Source organism: Monodelphis domestica, chromosome 1, assembly GCF_027887165.1.
Source record: "Monodelphis domestica isolate mMonDom1 chromosome 1, mMonDom1.pri, whole genome shotgun sequence".
Lineage (NCBI taxonomy): Eukaryota > Metazoa > Chordata > Mammalia > Didelphimorphia > Didelphidae > Monodelphis > Monodelphis domestica.
In genome coordinates this window covers 513,441,671-513,465,354 of record NC_077227.1, presented here as the reverse complement: position 1 = coordinate 513,465,354, position 23,684 = coordinate 513,441,671, and the positions used below count along the sequence as shown (strand labels likewise).

The 23,684-nt window shown below is 36.8% G+C and overlaps 1 protein-coding gene across 2 annotated transcripts in view; it reads left to right on the top strand.

Annotated features, from left to right (window-relative positions):
- Positions 1 to 4,567: 4,567 nt before the first annotated feature.
- The window catches only part of DNAJC27 (DnaJ heat shock protein family (Hsp40) member C27), a 64,391-nt gene continuing 45,274 nt past the window's right edge, over positions 4,568 to 23,684 (top strand). The window contains exons 1-3 of one of the 2 annotated variants that reach the window (XM_001370739.4): positions 4,568 to 4,861; positions 15,572 to 15,654; positions 21,932 to 22,001. In XM_001370739.4, coding sequence (XP_001370776.1) covers positions 4,775 to 4,861; positions 15,572 to 15,654; positions 21,932 to 22,001 — 240 coding nt within the window. In that variant the 5' untranslated portion in view covers positions 4,568 to 4,774. The remainder of the gene's footprint in view (positions 4,862 to 15,571; positions 15,655 to 21,931; positions 22,002 to 23,684) is intronic. The other variant, XM_056813133.1, reaches the window with a different exon arrangement.

Sequence of the window (23,684 nt, the reverse complement as noted above, 5' to 3'; positions counted from 1 at the left end):
GATCAAGAATGAACTTTGGATGTGATTGATTGGACTGAACTTTTGATTGAACATTTATTGTAACTGTACACATTTATGCCAAAAGGGACTGCCCCTAATTTGGCTTTCTGTCAATGCGCCTAGCAAATATTGGTTTTGCTTTCTTTTCTTTTCTATTTCCTCTTTCACTATTCTAATTTCTCTTAGAAAATTGAATATTGTATATATCTTTAGTTAGAAGTGAATTTAGAACTACAAAATGATTATGTTAAATGATCAATGGGGAGACTAGTCTCCCAATGATCATCAGGGGGGATTGTAAACCTCAAAATTCCTTAGACTTATAAATGTTGGAAATTTCACCATTGGGATATTTCATACTTGGAAAATTTCTTACTGATAGTCTATTGGAATGGGAACCCCATTGGCATAGGAGGTTCCTTCTCTTCCCTTCTTAAGATTACTTTAGGACAGAAACCTTTTGCTGAACAATGGAAAGGACTTTGACCTATGCTTAAGCATAGAACAGGAATTTCTTTGAATCATGATTGATTTTAGAATTGATACAATGGAGATACTTGGAATAAATCTCCACCCTATTCAGTCCTAACAGGATTGAGTAAGGGCTGCAGCCTAGATCAAAGATTTAATCATTTGAAAATATGACCTTCAACAGACATGTGCAAAAGCCAGAAACCTCTGGGCGGTCCTGGGTTAAGCTAGAGCCTCCATTGGCACAGGGAAATTGATGAACAGTGATTGGTAGATGGGAGAACTGAGAGGAGGAACTTGGATGGTTTCCTTAAAGATAGGAGGGTCTGGAGACTTGGGGGGGGGGTTGAGGAGTTTGGTCGGGGGTGATTGCGGTGGACTCGGAGAAGCTTGCGCTGAAGGAAGCTGAAGGTGGGGGCCTCTGAGACTGTTTCTCCATTTTGGTCACGTGAGTGATAGGGACTGATCTCTTTTCTTTGCCCCAGCTATCTAAGGGCTTGGGCCTTTTGGCCCAGCCTAAACAGAAGGGGTATTTAAGCCCTATTCCATTCTCTCCCTTTTTCTCTCTCTCTATCTCTAATTCCTTTCTTGCTCCTATTGTAATTAAACTCCAAAAAAGGCTGACGGCTGACTTAAGTTTTTCATTTAGGAATTACATAGCTGAATTCCTTGGCGACCTTAAATTAATATATATCAGTCTTTTAAAGTGATTCCCTTGTAACAAGTCATAACTTTTTTTTAAACCCTTATCTTCCTTTAGAATCAATACTGTGTATTGGTTCCAAAGCAGAAGAGCAGTAAGGGCTAGGCAATGGGGGTCAAATGACTTGCCCAGGGTCACACAGCTAGGAAGTGTCTGAGGCTGGTTTGAATCTAGGATTTTCCATCTCTAGACCTGTCTCTCAATCCACTGAGCCACCCAGCTGCACCCAAGTCAACATTTTAAATCAGTTTATCATGTTCTTTTGAAATGGGACATTTATCAGAGATAACCAATTGTTGCAAAAGATTTTTTCCCCGGGGTTACTCATTTCTCTTCTAATTTTTACTATGATAGATCCATTTGTATATTATATAAGCAAAATTATCTCTTTTACCTTGTGTAATAGTATTACTTTTTTAGTCATGGACCCTTTTTCAACCTACAGATCCTAATAGTAATAGCTTTTTTGTTTTTATAATTTATGATGCGACCTTTTATATATCACCAATCCATTTGGAGCTGATCTTGGAGCATGGTGTGAATCTAAGCCTAATTTCTGACTGACTGCTGTCTAATTTCCAGAAGTGTTTTTTTTTTGTCAAAGTATGAAATCTTCTCCAGACCTGTGGACTCTAGGTTCATTAAATGTTTTTGTTTGCTTCTATATAATGTGTACCTAATAATGTAACTAACATGGATGCTAATTCATGCCTGTTTTTTAACTAGTTTCAAATAATTTTTTAATGATTACTTTTATTCCCCCCCCCCCATCTTACAATTGAGATTCTGGATGTTTTGTTCCTCTATTTGCATTTTATTATTTTTCTAGTTTCATAAATTGTCTTTTGGGATTTTGATTAGTATTGTACTGAGGAAAATACTTAGATAAGTAATTATATTGGCTTAATCTAGTTGTAAATAATGAATGTTTCTCCAGTTATTTAGCTCTAATCTTGCAAAGTTTTAGAATTAAATTCATATAGTTCTTTTCTGGGTTTATTTGTGAGTGTTGAATCAAATATGTTAAGTCCTTTGCCAGTCAATAAGCATTTGTAAAACCCCACTGGATGGCTGCATTCCTGATAATGGCAGCCAATGATGACCCCATGCCCCAGACATTTGCTGCTTATCAGTTTGGTATGGAGCACAGGTTGGTATTTGTGAAAAAGGCAGATGCTGTTCAGGACAACGAAATGGTGGAGCTATTAAAGCTAGAAATAAAGAAGCTACCTATTCAATTTGGCTATGATGGAGAGAAGATTCCTATTATTGTTAGTTCTGCCCTCTGTGCCATTGAACAACAGCAGCCAGAATTAGGGATGAATGTAATGAAAATGTTGGATACTGTGGGCAGTCATACTCCTATGCCCACTTGAGATCTAGAGAAGCCCTTCTTGTTGCCAGTGGAGCTGCATGCTAGCAGCTACTAGGAGCCATAAGTGAGAGCTGGGTGTCAGATGAGGGTCAGAGGCTGGAGGACTCTGAGGAGCCCTAGGAGGGTACGACAAGCCCTCCATACCAGAGATACTACTCCTCCCTGAGCACCCCATACACCCCATGGAGACAGCATTGGTACGTTAACTTGGGAGGCTGAAGAGGAATAGGTTTGGCAGGGTATGGTGATGTTTAACTAGGCTCCATTTAGTCTCTTCATAAAGCTGAAACTCAGATTTATATTCTCAGCAAATAAGAAAGTGGCTGCCACAAGACATGTGTGTCATACTTCATGCCTGTCATATTCTCTCTCACATGGGATATGGTCTGCCATGTCCTTCTCCCTGCCCCCTCCAAAAAAAAAGATGGCAATGAGGAAATTCTGAACTTTTATAGGTCTGGTTCTCTACTGAGTCCACTAGCTGCCCAAATTAAGACAATCCATGTTACCCTGAGGAATTATGGTAGAACCATTGGTACTGGCCCAGTCACTAATATATTCTGCTAAAATTGAAAATGATAAAGACATTGAGTGGAGCTGAGCTCAATTCTGGCCTTTTCATCATTCTTACCTCACTGGCCTGAGTCAAGGAACTCAAGTTTAGGAAGTTAAAAAACAACACCACCACCACCCAAAAAAAACAATCCTCAGGCTTTTCCTGCCATCTCCAGCATGAATCTTCTGGACAACAATAATGTATGATAATCAGCTATGAATGACTCAACTATTATCAAAAAGGCAAGGATCCAGGACAACTCAAAGGAACTCATGACAAAAAAGGCTATCCACCACCATAGAAGGAAAAATGGAGTCCAAATGCAGACTGAAATATTACTATTCTTCACTTTGTTTCTTCCATGAATTTTTCTCTACTGTAAATAAGCAATGTCTTATTTCACATGATGAACATGAAAATATGCATTACATGATAATATATGCACAACCTATATCATATGCCTGCCTTCTTGGAGAGAGGTGGGAGAGAGAATATAGATTGCAAAATGTCAGAAAACAAATATTAAAAATTGTATGGAAAAAACTCCCAAATTGTTTCCAGGGACTGAGGGGCTTGCAAGTTGTATGGGAAAATAAATGTTGTACAAGTGGTGGAACACAATATGAGTAATTACTGGCTGTCCTACAGATGAAAAGATTGGATACTGGTCTTTGATGCCTTCAGATGGGGAAAAAAAATGTATTAATTTGTAACGAGTCCTCTGCTGTTTTCTCATTTACTATGATGCTGTCCATAGTGAGACCATGAAATGGACCAGAATATTGGAAAGGCATTTACTGGACACCTGCAGTTTCCACATGGAGGCAGGGGTAGGGGTTGGGCTGGTAGGTAAAATTAGGACTTACCCTGCCTTGTTTTAGTCATTTTGAGAGCCCTGGGCAGGCTAAAATTAAATCTATTTTATTCAATTCAGGAGCTAGGCAAAATTTATTAAACCGGGTTTCCCAAGAGCCAGACTCTGTGCTAAGTTTGGAGACACAAATACAAGCTAAGACAACAACTGTTCTCGAGGGGCTTTATAACTTCTAATGAAGACAAGGCTTGAAAGTAAAATGGTAAACTACATAGGAGGGGGGAAAGATAATGTACTGTACTAGTTTCAAAGTCAGAAATGCTCTTAGGTGGTATCTAGTACAACGCTCTAATTCTGCATTTGAAATGGGCCCAAAACATGAGTGGAGCACATACAACCACACCACTCAGAGGGCCTTCAGTGAGAACTGGTGACCTGGGCCCGGGTCGGGCTTCCAATACTTCTTTACAAAGGTGGGTCCATCAGGGCCTGAAAAGACCCTAAAGGAAACAGACGAAATTAAAGTCCACGAAAATAATTCCATTTTTCAGATCGTCCGTCCAGAACGACGAAAGAAACAAGAACCGTGGCCCATTATTCAGGGAGACCACCGGGAGGAGGAGGTGAAGTGACGTCACTCCTCTCTTCTCGCGAGACTCGTCACGCGCCCGAGGCTCACGGTGCGCCTGCTGCTCGGCAGCAGGGCCCGCGATGGCGGGTCGTGTTGCTGAGGCGGTGACGGCGACAGCACCAGCGGCGGCTCCCCGATTGGGCGGCGAAGGCCCGAGCGACTCGCGAGCTTAGCGAAAGAGCAACGACTACGTCCTGTTCGTTGGCCCTGCGGCCGTGAGGGCTATGGAGGCCAGCATGCCGAAGCGGAAGGAGCCGGGCAAGTCCCTGCGAATCAAAGTCATCTCCATGGGCAACGCAGAAGTGGGCAAAGTGAGTACCGCGCGCCGGGAGGGGGCGGGGCGGGAGGGGGGTGGGGTGGGGTGGAAGGCAGAAGGGAAGGACGCCGCGAGGGGCGGAACCTAGCTGCTTCAGGATCTGCGTCCATTGGCTGCCGCGGCGGCCACTCAACGGTTTCAGGGCTATCCACCTCGCTGGGGACTAATTGGATTTTCTAGGCTCTCTAGTAATAGACCTCCCATTTTAACCCCTTCATCTTATACTAAGGAAACTGAGTCCCGGAGAGGGAAGGCGACTTTCCCAAAGCCACACAGGTAGTAAGTGGCAGAGTCAGATTTGGAACCTAGTCCGTCAGTTCTGAAGCCATCACTTTTTCTACTGTCCCAAGCTGGCCAGCCCCTCAAAGACAGCCCCTGGAAAAGATAAAATATCTGCCCCAGGTTGAGGATAGCATCTGAGGTTATTAGAGATGGAAGCGCTCTCAGAGTCTGTCCAGTCCAACTGGCTCCTGAAGACGATACCCAATAAGTGGTCATTCCGCTTCTACTTGAAGACCCCTAGTGATGGGGCAATTATTACCTTTAAAGGTAGACTCGGTTCTAATGTTGGACCTCTTTTGTTGTTAAGTTCATTCTTCTTCTGAGCTGACCCCTGCTTCTCTATAGAATCAAAAGTACTAATGTGGGAGCTTTTCAAATCTTAAAGCACATTAGAAATATTGGCTGTTTCTGTTAGAATCTGAAAGTTGGAAAGGATCTTAGAGGTCTTACAATTCAACCTGGTCCATTCGGAAGCCCAGTGGTTCAGTCTGTGTGCCTGACTCTGTGGATTCCAAGAAAGTCACCTCGGGCACTTGCCCTTAAGAAATGTTTATTATAATGGAGAAGATTGTAAATTGTTAGGCACATAAAAGATTTGCGGAGTTGATTGAAGGCAGTCTGAGAAAGGAAGCTGCAGATGCTGAGATTTGATTTGAATCTTGAAAGAAACCAGGGAAATCAAATCCCAGAAGTAAAATAGAGCCTTGGCTCTGGAGTGTGGGAATCTGGGTTTATCTCATCTCTGTCATTTACTGACCCCTTGACAAATCACTTAATTATTCTGGGTCTCAGTTTCTTATGAATGAGGAGGTTGAACTGAATGGATCTCTAAGATCTCTTCCCACTCTAGACTTATGACATTATGAACTTTCCTCCTAACGTAACAACCATCCCTGACAAAGTACTTTAAAACCAAACAAGAGCTCTTCACCTTACAAGGGAAATACTTTCTTTTACATTTTGAAACAGCTCTGATTAGTAGAATGTACATTCTTCTATTGAACCTAAGTCAACCTCTCTGTACTTCCAATCAGTTGGGAGGGATTGGCTGTGGTCACTCATATGATAATAATCCTGCTCCCCCGGTTATTTAAACCCAGGCCCCATTGGACTGCTAATCTGTTACTCTTTTTTTTAAAATTATATATGTCAGCTGGGTTTTTGGGAACCCCAAGTTTGCCCCTGTCCCCTGAGAACTCATCCCATGGGAAGTCCCAGATTCATCCATTGTAAGCCTGAATAGGGGGCAGCTGGGTGGCTCAGTGGATCGAGAGCCAGGCCTAGAGATGTGAGGTCCTAGGTTCAAATTTGACCTCAGTCACTTCCTAGCTGTGTGACCCTGGGCAAGTCACTTGACCCTCACTGCCTAGCCCTTAGCACTCTTAGGCCTAGGCCTTGGAACCAATACACAGTACTAATTCTAAGGTGGAAGGTAAGGGTTAAAAAAAAGAAAAAGAAAAGAAAATCATTTTGGTGACTGCATGGAAGATAGAGCAGAATTGGAAAAGCCTTGAGTCAGAAAGACCAATTAGCAGGGTATACAATAGTCTGGGCTAGAGTTAATGAGTACTTGAACTCCAGTAGTTGTTGAATGAATTGAGAGGAGGGTAAAGATTTGAGAGATGTGGAGATGGAAATAAGATTTGTCTTCTGATTAGATTTATGGGGTGAATGAGAGTATGAGTTGAAGAGGACACTGAGGTTCCGAACCTGGACCACTGGGAGGATAATGAGAGTCCTAAATAATAATTAGGAAGCTTGTAAGAGGGATTAATTTTGGGGAAAAGATAATCAGTCTTCTTATATTTTAATTCTCTTCACCTTCAATGTGACTCAATGATATTGGTTTCTTTGTTACTCACACAGGGCAATCCATCTCCCACTAGCTGTTCCTCATGCCTAGCATTCTTCATTCTTCATCAGTCTCCTGGCTTCTCTAGCTTTCTTCAAGTCCCAGCTAACTTCCCACCTTATACAAAAAGCCTTTCCTGTTCCCCATTCATACAAGCTTTCTCTCTGTTGATCTCATATTTATCCTGTATATATCTTTTTTTTTTTATGTATCAGTTTGCTTGTTATCTCTCCCATTACAGGGTGAGCTCTTTAAGAACAAGGACTAGTTTTACTTTTTTTTGGTATCCCCAGAACTTAATATAGTGATTAGCACATAGTAGGCACTTAATAAATGCTTCTTGACTATATTTCTCTTCACATGCAGCTCTCCAGGAAACTATAAACTTCTGGAAGGTAGAGATGGTTTCATTTTTATATTTGTATCCACAGCATCTGGTAGGCACTAAGTGATTGTTGATTAATTTGATACCGTTTAAACAATCTTTCTTATATATCATCAATGGAATTTTCCCTCTTTATTTGCATATTTCCTTAGGGAGCTTGAGGGGATGAAGCAGGGGGAAACTTTGGTGGTGGTGGTGGTGGTGGTGATGGGTGCATAATTTTCATCAAGTTGCACACTGAGCTGCCCTTGTCCAAATCTTCAGTTTAATGTATACATTTTATTTTCACCCATCCTTGTGAAATTTCCCTTAGGCAAATTTCACTTTAGTCATTTCATTTTGGCTGACTCTTCTCTTCCCTCACCTCTTTCCTTGACACTTTGGACAGAACTAGGCTAGGCCTGCTGGAGGCCTACTAACTATGTTTGGAATGGAAAGGGGAGGGGTATTGTAGAGCAGGGCTGGGACTGGGAAGAGAATGAAAAAAGAAGCCAGGCATATACTAAGGCAAAATTTTGAAGTAGCTTTTGACTGTCTCTAGTACCTCTCCCTTTTTACCTCCCTTTACTCTCTGGGAGCCTCTTACTCTTTCCTCAGGTGCTTCGTGCTCTAATACCCTCAGAATACCTCTTTCCTCCACTTCACTCAGGTTGCTCTCCTTCCTCTTCCCCTTGCCATCAATGCTTTCATACTTCAAAATGAACCTCTGGATTCCATTTTGACTTACCCTACTACCCTATCAGGACTTACTTTCCAGTGGAAAATTAGTGTTGAATTGTAATAATTTTTATATGAATATTTTCTTAGACTTCAGGGTTTAAAGGTTAGCCAGCTTCCAAGTTATAATTTCTTTCCAAACTTGTGAAATTGTCACGCCCTTCTCTTCCTTTGTTAAGATGTTTGTTAAGGATAAAAGGATTCAGGCAGACCTGGGAGTAATAGTGAACCCAAGAGTCTAGCTGCTATGTTGGAGTGACCCAGACACCTGTCAAGGAGGCAGGGATGTGTTGGTGCCCTCCTAAGATCTTTCTCTTCTTGTAATGAAGTAATGAGGGAGGAGATGAGGTCTCTAGGTCTACTTTCTCAGTGGCTATTGATGAATCAGAGATGTCTTAGGATGTCAGGGGAGAGTCTGAGTGGTGAGGTCACAAGGAATATATATTGGCCTACCTGAGAGATTCTCATTTTCTTTTTCAGGTTTCTTTTGGCCCTGCTTTCATGGGCCCCATTCTTTTGCTCTGCTCTCTCGTGTCTTTTTAGACTGTGGAGGGAGTTCACTGGCTAGATTGTCTCAAGATGTTAATGAATAAATTAACTTAAAATTTAGAAGTACTGCCTCTCAAGAATTTCAGTTGTTATATTCCCTTATTACAGTTTTTTATCCTTCATTATGTATGAACTACAAAAATATGAAATTATAATATCTGAGAGTTTAAAAATACTTCAGAAGTCATATAGTTCAACCTATATTAGAAGCAGGATTCCCTTTAACAGAGTACTCAAGCCTTGGAAGAGTGCAAATAATCCCTGTATAAAGGAACTGGAGGTTTGAATGGATTGTAAGCTCAATTGCAAACAAACTAAGAGTGTAATACAGCTTTATGTCATCTGCAATAATAAATATTCTATACTTACCTTCATTACAAGGAAACATTGCACAAAAAGAGTCCTGTTGCACCCCACTAAGAGACATGCCTCCAGTCTGACATAAATCTACTATTAATTACTGCTCTTTAGATCTGGTAACTGAATCAGTTCTGAATCCACCAGTAATATAACTGTATTGTATCCATTCAACAATCATCCCTCTTCATTTTGTCCATAAGATACTTTCTTTCATGACTAACTTTGATACATCTCATCTAAGGATATGATAATCTGTCAAAAAAAAAAAGATGAATTTAGTCTGAAATGACTTGTTCTTGATATAAAATGATGACCAGCTCTCCAAGTTTTCAAGTTCTTAAAACTTTCAATAATTCACTAATTCTGTCTTAGAATCAATACTGTGTATTGGTTCCAAGGCAGAAAAGCCTTAAGAGCTAGGCAGTGGGAGTTAAGTGACTTGCCCAGGGTCATAGAGCTAGGAAATATTTAAGGTCAAATTTGAACCCAGGACCTCCCATCTCCAGGCCTGACTCTCAATCCTCTGAGCCACTTAACTGCTCCCAATAATTTCATTCTAAAAATTTTCTAGGGATAAGCATCTAGGGACGAGTGGACCATAATCTGAATAATTTACCTACTCCTTTTTGAAAATGAGGACATTGGCCCTTTTTCAGTCCTGCAGTCTTTTTTGCAGTTTTTCAACAATCACAGACATTGGCTCAGCAATTATACCTGCAAATTCTTTCAGTGTCCTGAAATACAGTTAATTCAGGCATCATGACTTGAGGGTGTTAAAGTGCTTTTTTGCCTTTTCATCACCTTTTTGGGGTTTCATTTTTTGATTAACCATTTTTATTCAACTTTAAAAAATTTTTGTGTTGATAATTTTTATTGTCCAAGTTAGATCCTTGGGCTACATCCAGAATTGAGGGGCGGGATATAGGACATGATCTAATAAAAAACAACAAAAAGTGGTATTAAGGCCTGTAGTAAAGGAACCAAGAGAGAACTGGGCCATAAAAATCCACAAAGGAAAGAGTACTGAGGAACAGAGAATGGTCAAAATGCTACAGAGAAGTCAAGAAAGATGAGGCCTGAGAAAAAGTCATCAGATTTGATAGTTAAGAGATTTTTGGGAACAGGTGATCTTTTTTGATTTTGCCTTTTGCTACTTAAGGTTCCAAACCAGTTAAAATAGATTTCCTGTGGGCCAGTCTCAAAATGTTTATTTTCTTGCTCACCTCTTGCCTTTAATTAGTAATTATAAACTGAACACTTGGATTGGTCCCAGTTTTGTTAGGAACGGCTGTATGACCTTGGGCAAATCACTTTGCCTCTCTGGGCCTCAGTAAAATGATGGTCTTGGACCAGATGGTTTCATTTTTAAAATAAATTTTTATTGATATCTTTTGTTTTTACATAACCTCCCTTTTAAAATCACTGTATCATTATCCTATACCTCTCAGAAAATCATCCCTTATAATAAAGAAGGAAAAAAGTTAAGTAGAACTAACCAATATATTGAAAAAGTCTGATATTATATATAGTATTTTGTATTCATGGTACCCCACCTCTGCAAAGAAGTTGGAGAGATATCTTCCCATTGTTACTTTTTGGTAGCAATCTTGTTTATTATAATTTTTAAAATTAAATTAAATCTTTTTTCAATTAACACCTGCCTTCTTCCCCTACCCTACCCGCACTTATTGGAAAAAGAAAAAAAGCCCCTGCAACAAATATGCACAGTTAGGAAAAATATTCTCATATTGACTTTGTTCAAAAATGCATGTCTTATTCTCTATATCTAGTCCATCATCTTCCTGTCAGGGGATAGGTAGCATATTCTAAATCATCAGCCTTTGTGAACTGATCCATACATTCTGTAGGGCAATTTGGAACTATGCCCAAAGAGCTATGAAACAATGCATACTCTTTAATCCAATAATACCACTACTAGGTCTGTATCCCAAAGAGATTAAAAAAAAGGGGGAAAGACCTACTTGCACAAAAATATTTATAGTTGCTCTTTTTGTGTTGGCAAAGAATTGGAAATTGAAGGGATGTCAACAATTGGGGAATGACTGAACAAATTGTAGTATATAATGGAATACTGTTGTACATAAGGAGTGATGAACAGGATGATTTCAGGAAGAATTGGAAAGACAATATTAGCTGTTGCAGAATGAAATAAGCAGAACCAGGAAAACGTATATACAGTAACGGCAATATTGTGGAATGATCAACTGTGATTGACTTAGCTATTCTCAGCAAGACAAAGATCCAGGACAATTCTGAGAGACTTATGACAAAGAATGCTATCCACCTCCAGAAAAAGAATTGTTGGGAGTATGTCAGTTTATTTATTTATTTTTTAAACATTATTTTATTTGGTCATTTCCAAACATTATTCATTGGAAACAAAGATCATTTTCTTTTCCTCCCTCCCCCCCCCACCTCTCCCACAGCCGATGTGCGATTCCACTGGGTATCACATGTGTCCTTGATCACCTCGAATGGGACCTTGAACCCATTTCCATATTGTTGGTATTTGCATTAGAGTGTTCATTTAGAGTCTCTCCTCAGTCATATCCCCTCAACCCCTATAGTCAAGCAGTTGCTTTTCCTTGGCGTTTTTACTCTCAGTTTATCCTTTGTTTGTGGATAGTGTTTTTTAGATCCCTGCAGATTGTTTAGGGACATTGCATTGACACTAATGGAGAAGTCCATTACATTCAATTGTACCACAGTGTATCAGTCTCTGTGTACATTGTTTTCCTGCTTCTGCTCCTTTTGCTCTGCATCACTTCCTGGAGGTTGTTCCAGTCTCCATGGAATTCCTCCACTTTATTATTCCTTTGAGCACAATAGTATTCCATCACCAACATATACCACAATTTGTTCAGCCATTCCCCAATTGAAGGGCATCCCCTCATTTTCCAATTTTTGGCCACCACAAAGAGTGCAGCTATGAATATTCTTGTACAAGTCTTTTTCCTTATTATCTCTTTGGGGTACAGACCCAGCAGTGCTATGACTGGATCAAAGGGCAGACAGTCTTTTAGTGCCCTTTGGGCATAGTTCCAAATTGCCCTCCAGAATGGTTGGATCAATTCACAACTCCACCAGCAATGAATTGGTGTGCCTACTTTGCCACATCCCCTCTAGCATTCATTACTTTCCATAGTATGTCAGTTTAAAATGAGGTTCAAGTAATGCCTCCCCACTAACCCCCCTCAGTGTGTATAGACTTCTACTTGTCATCCTCCCCAATTATGAGAGGTAATAAGTTCTCTGCCAGTTTTCCTTTTTCTTCCCTAATATATCCTTCCATTCCCTTTATCTCCTACTTTTCCTTTCTTCTTTTAAGATAATGAAATCATAACAAAAACCACTCCTGGGCCCACTATCTAGACTCAGACTCTTAACAACTTTGCTTTTCTTAGTGGATGCTTGTATCATCTCCCCTACCTCCCCCCCCCCCCCATTAGAATCAATCACTTTATTTTAAAATCTTTTCTGATTACTTGCTTATATTTATCTTTTTATATCTCTTTATTTCTTGTCACTCTCTCTACTTTGTAGTTTATTGTTTATGATTAATTTTTTAGTCTTTCCATCATGAATGGAAGCCCTCCCATTTTATTAAAAATCCATATTCCTCCTGTAAGGTTATACTCAGTTTACTTTGTAAATTTTTCTTGGTTGTGTGTCTTTTGGAATATCATTCTATACTTTCCACTCCTTGATTCCTTCTATTTTTACTTTGCTCTGGGTTGTAAGAGATCTGGGCATTCTTTCCAATGTTTTTTCTTTAAATAAAAATTTGTTTCAATTAATGAAAATCTGCCTTTTCTCCCCTCCACCACACTGAAAGAAAAACAAAATCCCTTTTGCAATCATATTTAATTAACTAAAACAAATTTCTTCATTGATCATAGCTGAAATAATTTTTTGTGTTGATCTGAGTTTTGAAACCCTCCCCTCTCTGTCATTAGATGGGCAGGATGTTTCATTAGTAGTCTTCTGGAATCTTTGATCATCATGTTGCTCAGAGTATTTCTGCTGTCCACTCTCTTCTCTTTTGCTTGGATAAGCTTTTATATTTCTTGGGTCAAATTGTTATTTCCCTTTTCAATTCTTTTTTTTTCCCATTAACTCTAATTTTTTCCAGTCATTTCCTTTGGTGCTCTAATTTCATTTATAAAATAATTTTTAGCTCTTAAAAACAAACAAATACATAAATAGAACTCATTGGCTTCATTTCTTGTTGGAATTCTGATTGAACTTATGCCCAAGTTGTCTTTTTCTTTGAGACTTTGCTTAGAGGTATGTTGGAGTTATTCTTCTCTTCTGGGTGTGTGTCTTAAGTCTTCTTGATCTTATGAAAACTCCTTTTATTTTTGTTAAATTTGGTGATTTTTCCAGCATTTTGCTCTGAATAATCTGGTATTGCTGGCCCAGTGAGCTCTAGGGGCTGAGTCTTTGATCCTAGTCCTGGGTGGGATCATGTCTGTGATCAATTCTGGGAGTTGTGTAAAGCACTGAGCTGAGGAATAGAGCTGATGGGTGGGGTGGGGACTTAGTTCAACATCAGTTGCAGGTATCTCTGTGCTTTTGGCCCAGCTCAGAACTCTGGGTACTGAGTCTATGATCCTAGCAACCCACATTCAATTGTTCTTACCCTAAAAAATTGAATTTTACAAGTTTTGTAAATTGAATTAGTGATCTGGAAATAGAAAGGTGACCTGTTATATAGTGTTTTCTTCCATTTTACAATTACTACTTGGTTTGGTGTTCTTACATTTTTGTTAAGGGTTTTTGTGGGTATACCTGAGTTGTATTGCTTTCTCTTATTTCACTGTCATGGCTATAACTCCCAGTCACTGTAGTTTTGCAGCAGGAAAAGATGACTTTGAAGCTCTCTCCTAGTTCTAACATTATGTGAAACTTAAAATGAAGAAAAGAAAAAAACAAATAAGGAATACAGGAATTCCAAATATAGTCTTCCTTATTTTGAAGACAGAACCTAGGAATATTGTATATCATGTATAATTATATGTAACAGTGGAAATTTTGAACCTAGAGACCGAGAGATCGATATAAAGGACCCTATCAAGATAAATACCCATGTCCTTCCTCAAATCTCATCTTCCATGTCAGTCAAAACTTAAGCACTATATGTGAGTATCTGCCCTTAGCCAAACAAATTCTGTGAAGAATAAGAATAAAACTTTTTCTGTATTTTAGATAAAGCTGTAATCATTGCCAATTATTATTATTTCTGATTTATAGCACCCTTTTGGGAGTCATTATGCTGATAAGTGATACAAGGATAAGGAGAAATAAAAACATATTATTCTTCAGAGCCTATAGGGTTGGTAGCCCAAACCATTGTGGGTATTTCCCTGTCCATAGCAGAACAACCAGTAGAAGTATTATGAACTTTAATTCTTGGAGTTTTTTCAGTCTTGTGTCACAGAGTTGTCTAAGCTCTTGAACTTCTGATTAGGAGAAATGGGAGGGAAGGACAATTCATTCCAAAGAAACTTACTAGTTACTTATATATAAGTGGTTTATATATAAAATTATATGTAATTAGTCTGTAAGTAGTGCCTTTTCTATTCTCTATCCTTGTCACAAGGCCAACTTCTTCTTCCTTTCCTGATCCCAATTTTGTCTGTAAAAGCTTTTTGGAGGGTTCTCTTCATTTAAGAATAGCAACAACATACTATGGAGTTTTAAAAAACTTATTAATAATTAAACTCCTAGAACAGTAAAAAGCTTTTACTTATTCATACTAACCCTAATCCTAAATAAATATGTATTAAATAACAGATTCTATCCTAATAATAGCTTAATAGCTTACATTCCTATTGCTCTAAGGTTACAAAATATTTACATGTGTGTATATAGAATATTTAATACTAAAAACAGTCCCTTCAGATAGGTAGTATTAATATTATTCAGACAACCTTGATGGCTTTTTTAATGAAACAATAAGAACTGTATAACTCATCATGTTTCCCTTTCTACCTCAGTCGTCAGGAAACTTAGAGGTAAATTCAATGTTCAGTTATAATAATGACCATATCCCAGATGCCTGGTAAAATCTATTTCTCTGTCCCCTTGAGTTAGTTTTGTTCTGTTTTTTAAAATTAATTTTAATTGACTTTTATATTACTGTGTTTAATTTTATAAACTTCATCCTTTGGGAAATACAGTGAATATTAAATTAAAAGGTTTTTAAGTATTAGGAACTTTGAATCATTTGTATATAAATGAGATGTCCCTTTATCATTTCACTGTAAATTTTTATTTTATGGAAGTTTGTTTTCCAGACATTTATATTTTTTCTTGGCTATGCATTCCAGTTTTCTAGGAAAAAAAGTCATTTCAATAATATTCAGAAAAAAAGCTCTTTTAATTATTCTTTAACGTTCTTGTTGTAAGCACTTTATTTCTTGATTGTTTCAATTTTTTTACTGTTGCCTTTAAAATCAACTTCTTTTATAGAACATAATGAATGTTCAATTTATATATTTATAGATTTACCACATGTTTGTATTTTATCATTTTAGAGCTGTATTATAAAACGCTATTGTGAGAAGAGATTTGTGGCCAAATATCTAGCAACAATAGGAATTGACTATGGAGTCACAAAGTGAGTATATTATTTCTTTTAGCTTATAAATCGTGTAGGAAATCAGAAATATTGTTTCTTTGCACTTAATATATATTTCACTCTCAAAGAAGGAACTATGGTAACATAATTGAAGGAAACAGGAATAAAAGCTCATTCCAAATATATAGGGATAGTCCAAATCAACAGAAGAAACTTAAAAAAAAAGTTTCTGTTAATGCAAAGGTTTCAATATACAAAGAATAGAAAGAAGATTGCACATGAATTTTTATTGCATTATTTTTACAGTTACTTTTCAAAGTGTATATTAAATTTAATACAATACCCAAACTGCCTTGCTTGCCTATATCCTCTTCTGAACTTAACTTCTTTCTGTTCATTTCTGTGTATTTAAAAAGTTTTAATGTTTTTTGTGATTTTTTTTCTTCATTTTTGGTAATACTATACCCATCCACTACCCACTCAACTCTCCTTGTCTCAAAATAAAAGTTTGCCCTTGTAGCAAAAAGCATACTGTCATTAAGCAAAACTTTTCAAGGAACTTTTCAGGAAGCCCCAGATATTCCTATAATGTTATCTTTTCAGCAGGTATATTTTCAGAGCATTTTTGTTACTATGTGGGAAACTTTATAATTATTTCTCATTTGATACTTAAAACTTTCTGATTTCATTGACCTGAGGATTCATTTTACAAAGACATATGGTAGCTCTTTGGTAGATGATTTTCATGAGTTACTCTGGCCAAAAAAGTATTGATTATCTGATGGCTCACCTTTCCTTTGAGTGATCAGCCTCTGTGATCTTAGTTCAATTGATCTTTAGACAATAGACATATTTATTTTATAACAATTTGATCCACATTTTCCTTTTTCACTTGATATGATCTGCAAGAGCTTGACCTACCCCATAAAATCTTCATGAACCCAGGGTAATCTCCCCATCCCAATAAGCCATCCAAAGAGGATTTCAGTAGTGATTAAAGATTTCTCCCAGGAGAAATGTCCTTCTTTCTTAGTTGTTTATAATTCCTATAGCTCATTTTTGACTCTTACATGATATCCTCAAAAAGAATAAACATTCTTTGGTGGTAGGGGGCAGCTCAGTGTAATGGAAATAGGAGTGACACTATAGTTAGAAGATATGAAGCTACTTGAAAGGATGGATGGTAATCATTCTTTGATCTTGTATTCCCAGTATCTAGGATAGTGTTTGGCACTCAATAGACTCTTTACAAGTATTGTTTGTTTGTTTGAAAGATTAGATAGAAATTTGAGGTCAGGCATTCACTTCTGGATGCTTCATTTTTCTCATTGAAATGAGGGGATTAGACTAGATGATTTTTAAAAAAATTGAATGTTTCCCAAGTGTTGGTAGATGAATTATAAAACATGATCCCTCCCATCAAGAAACAGTAAGATACAACAATTCCCAGTAGAAAAATAGATAGATGAAAGAAAAGAAGTAGCCTCTGCTAATAGTGGCATGATGGGCTGTTCATCTTTGGCTACATTGGCAGCAGAAGTTTGGGAGGAGAGTATATCTTGGGTACCATTAGTAATGAGTTTAGGGATAGAGTACATGTAAAAGGGCCAGAGATTACTTTGATTTTATGTTTATTTAGTGCTTCAATGAAATCTTATTTGATTTGGATTTTTACCTCTCCCGAGTACAATCTACCAAACGTTGTCATACTGTGCAATTTTTGTCTGTGTCATCACAGATGCCTGAAGGTATTAGGAAAGGGAGAAGCCTGAAGAATTCCATTATAATTAGAATAGACCAAAAAGGGATCAATGGCTTTGAGAATACAAAAAAAAAATTAGAAGAAAATTAAAAAAAGGTGAGATATTGGATGTTAAAACAGCTGACCTGAAAAACAGGTCAAAACGAGATGATTTAAGAATGTTGGACTCCTTAAAAACCATGACCAAAAGAAAAAAAACCCAACCCTCAGCAATTATTTCAAGAAATCAAAAAAGAAAATGCTAGTTCTATTAGAACTAGCAGACAAAGCGAAGGTAGAAAGAATACATTTATCACATCCTGTAAGAAACCCAAAAAGAAAAGTCTCAGGAATGTTAGGTGTTGCATTAAAGATAAAGTACCAAGTCTGGATTCAGGAAGACCTGAGTTCAAATCCAACCTCAGACACTTATTAACCATGTCCACAGTCAGTATCATAAATTACTTAACATCTGTGAAAAATTGGAGGAAATCTTGGAATAAGATATTTCAGAAAACAAAAGCTAGAAACTTACTATCAAGGATATAATCCTAAAGGGGGGGAAATGTATCTTTAATGTAATAGAGGACTTTTAATTTTAATTTCTGAGGCAAAACTATGAATTTTTCAGATTAAAATTTAATTTTAATTTTGGAGGCAAAAACCAGAGTTGTATAGGAACTGGCAAATGCAAATGCAAGAGTCAAAGGAAACTTAAGGTAAACCTTGAAAAGGACTATATGAAACGAAATAGAAAAAGGACTATATGATGATATAATCTATTAAAAAAAATAGGAGTTTTTATTTCAGGAAGCAGCTTGGCATGGAAAGCACTATATAATTTCCCATTGTTATGGCCCTTTGGTTGTGATTTTATTCCCATATTTATCTCTGTCCTCCTTTTCTAGTCTGCTCTTATTTAAAAATTGCTTTTCTCCATGCATTGAACTTTATCATGTATCCATTTAAACTTGTGGATTGCTTCAAAGTAACATACCTTCCTGGTTTAATTATATTCCATTGTCAGTTTTTGCTATTTCATCCTTTTTGTATAAGTTATATCCTTTTTAACTTGTCTAGCCATGAGTTACATTCTAGCAAACATCAGTGATAACTATGAGGTTGAACTTTTCTTCTTAAAGTTTCTAATTCACCTATTAAGTGCGTGTGTTCTGTGCATTTGTGTATAGACATCTGAGACTGAGAATTATTGGCTATTATTTAATGTGAATTATTCCGCCTTTCCACTGATATTCTTCATACATTGGTCTACTTTCTTTATCTGGTGTGGTGGGTATATATGGGTCACTTTATTTAATAATCTTACTCAGTAACAATCCAATTCTCTTATGTTTTCACTTTTAAGCCCTCTTGATCCAGATGAGCAAGACTAGAGGAAAATATATATTTCTTCTCGTCATCATTATATACACACTAGCATGTAACTGGTCTTTATAATTGCTCCCGCCAATGTAGTCAAAGAGGAACATCACTTCCATGATACTATTAGCAAAAACTGTGACTAGTTCCTTTCTTTAATCTACCTATTTATCTGCTGAAAACTGTTGCATTTTATTGTTCCTCATTGGTAGGATTATGCTTTATAATTCTTTTGTGTCTTTGTTCTCTTCCACAGTAGTTTTGGATATCTGAAAGACATTCAACCAAAAAAAAAAAAGGAGAACAAAACAAAACTGGTTGTTTCATTCATTTTGGGATTAGATTCATTCTCTTGGGGAAAGGCTGATTTAGAGATAGCAGTGTGGCATATACTGTCAGGAAAGGGCCAGAGGATTTGGGAAGTTATAAATAGAAAGTTGCTTCTTTTAGAATTTAGATTTGATGAGATCAATACAAGTTGTATCAATGGTCAGAATTACTCCAAATGAGTGGTTCTAAATACCACTGGTAATCAGGGCCCATAATATTGAGAATATAGTTAAGGTACAATTTAAGGAAACAATTAACTTCTTTGGGTAATAAGTTTCTCAAGGGCCCAGAAGAAGTACAGGATACCTTAGAAAAACAATAATTAATTTTCATTAAAGGTCATTTCACAAGTACAGATTGCTTATCCAGTTAATTATTTGTCTCACAGACTTTACTAATTGTTTAGCTTTGATATTACAATTATAAGAGCGTGTGTATTTTCTGTAGAGAGTACTTTATAATAGCTGAGTATTTGAGATTGGTAATATATTTTATGTGTTCAGCACAGTCTTCCTCCATGACCCATAAATGTTTTATAAATTTTAAATGTCATTGTGTTTTAAAAAACAATAATAAAGAACAATGGCTCTTAGGCTTTCTTGGAAATAAAATGTATATTTGTTTTTCTTTTTAAGAAAAATGTAATGTGACAAATTTTTTTTAAAATATATTTTATTTGATCATTTCCAAGCATTATTTGTTAAAGACATAGATCATTTTCTTTTTCTCCCCCCCCACCCCCCATAGCCGACGCGTAAGTCCACTGGGCATTAGATGTTTTCTTGATTTGAATCCATTGCTTTGTTGATAGTATTTGCATTAGAGTGTTCATTTAGAGTCTATCCTCTGTCATGTCCCCTCAACCTCTGTATTCAGGCAGTTGCTTTTTCTCGGTGTTTCCACTCCCATAGTTTATCCTTTGCTTATGAATGGTGTTTTTTTCTCCTGGATCCCTGCAAGTTGTTCAGGGACATTACGACAAATTTTTTAAAACAAATTTTTTTCCCCAGTGGATGAGAATTTATCTTCTCTCCTATTTCCTAACCTCTCTTCTCCACTGAGACAGAAAAACAAAATCTCAGTTTAGTTAAACAAAATAGGTTTTGCCCTATTGTCCATGTCCAAAATCATGTCAAATATGCACTGAATCTCTTGGGAGGTAGATAGCATGTTTCATCTTGAGACCTTTGGAATTATCATTGATCATTGCATTGATCAGAGTCCTAAAGTTTTTCTAAGATGTTTGCCTTTACCATAATGTTGTTATTGTTTATTATTCCACTGTTTCCATTTACTTCACTTTGCATCAGTTCATGTAAGTCTTCCTAGGTTTCTCTGAAATGGTCCCTTTTGTCATTTCTTATAGCTCAATAGTATTTCTTTATATTCATATACTATGACTTGCTCAGTTATTCTCCAGTTGGGCATCCTCTCAGTTTCTACTCTCTAGTACTTTGCCACTACAAAAAGAGATGCTAAAAATATTTTTGTACATGTGGATCCTTTTCTTCTTTCTTTTATCTCTTTGGAGTAAAGACCTAATATTGATAGGTAATTGATGAATATATTAAAGAGTATGTGTGATTTAATAACTTTTTGTATATTGTTCCCAAATTGCTTTCCAGAATCCCTGGACCATTTATTCTACCGAAAGTGCATTAATTAATATTTTCCCACAGTCTTTTCTACATTTGTCATTTTTCCTTTTTGTCAACTGTGCCAATCTGGTGGATGTAAGATGGAAACTCAAGAGTTGTTTTAATTTGCATTTCTCTAAATATTAATCACTTATAGCATTTTTAATAGTGCTTTTGATAGTTTGCATATTTTGATCACTTATCAGTCAGAGAATGGGTCTTATTATTTTCTTATACATTTTAATCAGTTTCCTATATATTTTCGAAATTAAACTTTTATCAGAGAAACTTGCAAAAATTTCCCCTCAATTTCCTGCTTCTCTTCCAATTTTAGCTGTATCATTGGTTTTATGTATGTAAAGAACTTCAAATTTTATGTAATTAAAGTTGCCCATTTTACCTCCTATGATTCTCTCTATTTTTGGTCATGAACCCTACCTAGACCGTAGATCTTATAGGTAATTTCTTTCTTGATCCTTGGATTTGTTTATGCCAAAGCCATATACCCATTTGAAGCTTCTATTTGTATATGGTGTGATACTTAGTAATATGATGCACTTTTAAAGATAATGTTGAGGGGCAAGCCAGGTGGCTCAGTGGATTTAGAACCAGGTCCAGATATAGGATGTCCTAGGTCCAAATATGTCTTCAGACACTTCCCAGCTATGTGACCCTGAACAAGTCACTTAACCCCCATTGCCTAGCCCTTAAGACACTCTTCTGACTTGAAACCAATATTTAGTATTGATTTTAAGATGGAAAGTAAGGATTTAAAAATAATAATAATAATAATAATAATTTTGGCTTTTGAAAATGTATAAGTAGCCAGGAATGGTTGTATATGCCTAAAATCTCTGCTACTGAAGAAATTGAGGCTGGTGGATTTCTTGAGCTTGGGAGTTCTCATCCATAGTAGACTAAGCCTAATTTGTGTCTGCTCAGAATGTGGTATTAATTTGCTTAGCTCCAGAAAGGGAGAAGATTGCCTAACAAAGTCCTAAATGGGCTGGACAGGAAAATAAGCAGGTCAAAGCCCCCAAGCCAATCTGTATAAGATTGCAAGTAGCTCTTGAATTCCCAGCACAGGTGAGATAGGGAGATATAGACTTAAAAAATTTTTTTTAAATAATTAAAAATTTTAATAAATGACATGAAAATTAAGCAGCCCTATTAATGCTATGTGCAAACTTTGACCTCTTTTGAAATTATCTCCATTTGGACATTTCAGAGTATACATCAGAGACAGAGAAATCAAAGTTAACATCTTTGATATGGCTGGACATCCATTCTTCTATGAGGTAAGAAATAAAAGTTTTATGATAAAAGATTTTCATGCATTATCATGAATGTGAGGTTTTTGTTTTTTAGCTAGGAATTAAGCACCTATTAATGCATACTGTGTTCCAGACACTGTATTCAATGCTTGGGATACAAAGAAAAGCAAAAAACATCATCTCTGCCCTCAAGGAGCTCATACTCTAATAGAGGAGACATTTCACAAATAATTGTACATATAACATACAATGCAAATGGAAGGTATTCTTCAAATGAAGGCATTACCAATAAGGTGGGTAGGAAAGGGTGAATAGGAAAGGTCTGCTCTAGAATGGGGGATCTGAGTTGAATCTTGAAGAAACCCAGGAGGCAAAAGTAAGAAGAGAGAACATTCCAGACATGGGGGAGAGCCAGCAAAAATCAAGTTGCAGCAAAAATACAAACCATATTTATACTGCATAAGTTGAGCTAGGGAAACCTAAATTATGTTTGTTCTTTGTCCCCTGAACTATAATCTGATTATAAATACTTTTCAAGTTTCTTATGCCATCCTTTGAAATAGGGTTAGTAATAGGTTCATTGGTTATGTTATAAATAGACAAACTAGATATTTTTATTACTTTTCTCATTTGTTCTTAACTCTCAAAATATTATAAATGTTTCAAGATAGTCACATCCATGTGGAGTCTTAGGAAATCAGTAATATGAATCATGAGTTTTAAGCTTTCCTTCATAGCAAGGTGCTGAAATGACCTTTCCTGAGTTATGTCCCAAGTTGTCTTTGTGAGTTCTCTCTCAGTAAGAAACTAAAGCAACACTCCTGGTTTTCCTTACCCCATTTTCCAGATTTCTGAGTTCAAAATTATTCTTCTGTCTCTCCTCCATGGAACATATTCCTATATTGGAGAAGAATACACTGTCTCTGGAGTAAGAGGATCTAGGACGTTTCCAGAAATATAGATGCAAAAAAAAAAGTAAAAATGGAAGTAATAAATTAAACTTGCCTAACATTTTTAAATTTAAAAAGCCTGAGAGAAGAAAGGAAGAGACCTAGCGTTGCTTGAGATCAGGATACCTCAGGTGAAAGTCATTCAAACAAGATACAAAGAAATGGATCTTATAGACAATATTACTATCTGGATTGAGTTAAAAGAAGTGTAAAAAATTTATAGCATTTAAAGGAAAATACACCATTTAAGGGCTATGCTGGGCAAGAGAGTAGAAGGAAGTCTGAGGGTGGAGTTGAGTAGGGAGGGTACTATTTAAATTCATAGCTACTTAGGGATGATTGGTAGAGACACAAGATTTGTTGATTTTGGCTAGACTGGAATGGTGCCTTTTAGGGATATAGGACTGCTATTCTCTTATAGTTTGTGTCTATCTTTCTTCTCATTCTACTTAATTCTGTATCAGTTACTAATAATAATTACTGGCATTTGTATAGTGCTTTAAGGTTTGCAAAACTTAAAAATACGTCTTTTTTTTAAAGCTTTTACCTTTCATCTTAGAATTAATACTGAGTATTGATTCCAAGGCAGAAGAGTGGTAAAGAATAGGCAATGGATTTTAAGTGACTTGTCCAGGATCACACAGTTAGGAAATGTTCGAGGCCAGATTTGAACACTCCCATGACCTCCCATTTTTAGACCTGGCTCTTAATCTACTGAGTCATCTACCTAGCCTCAAATACATCTCCTTTAAGCTTC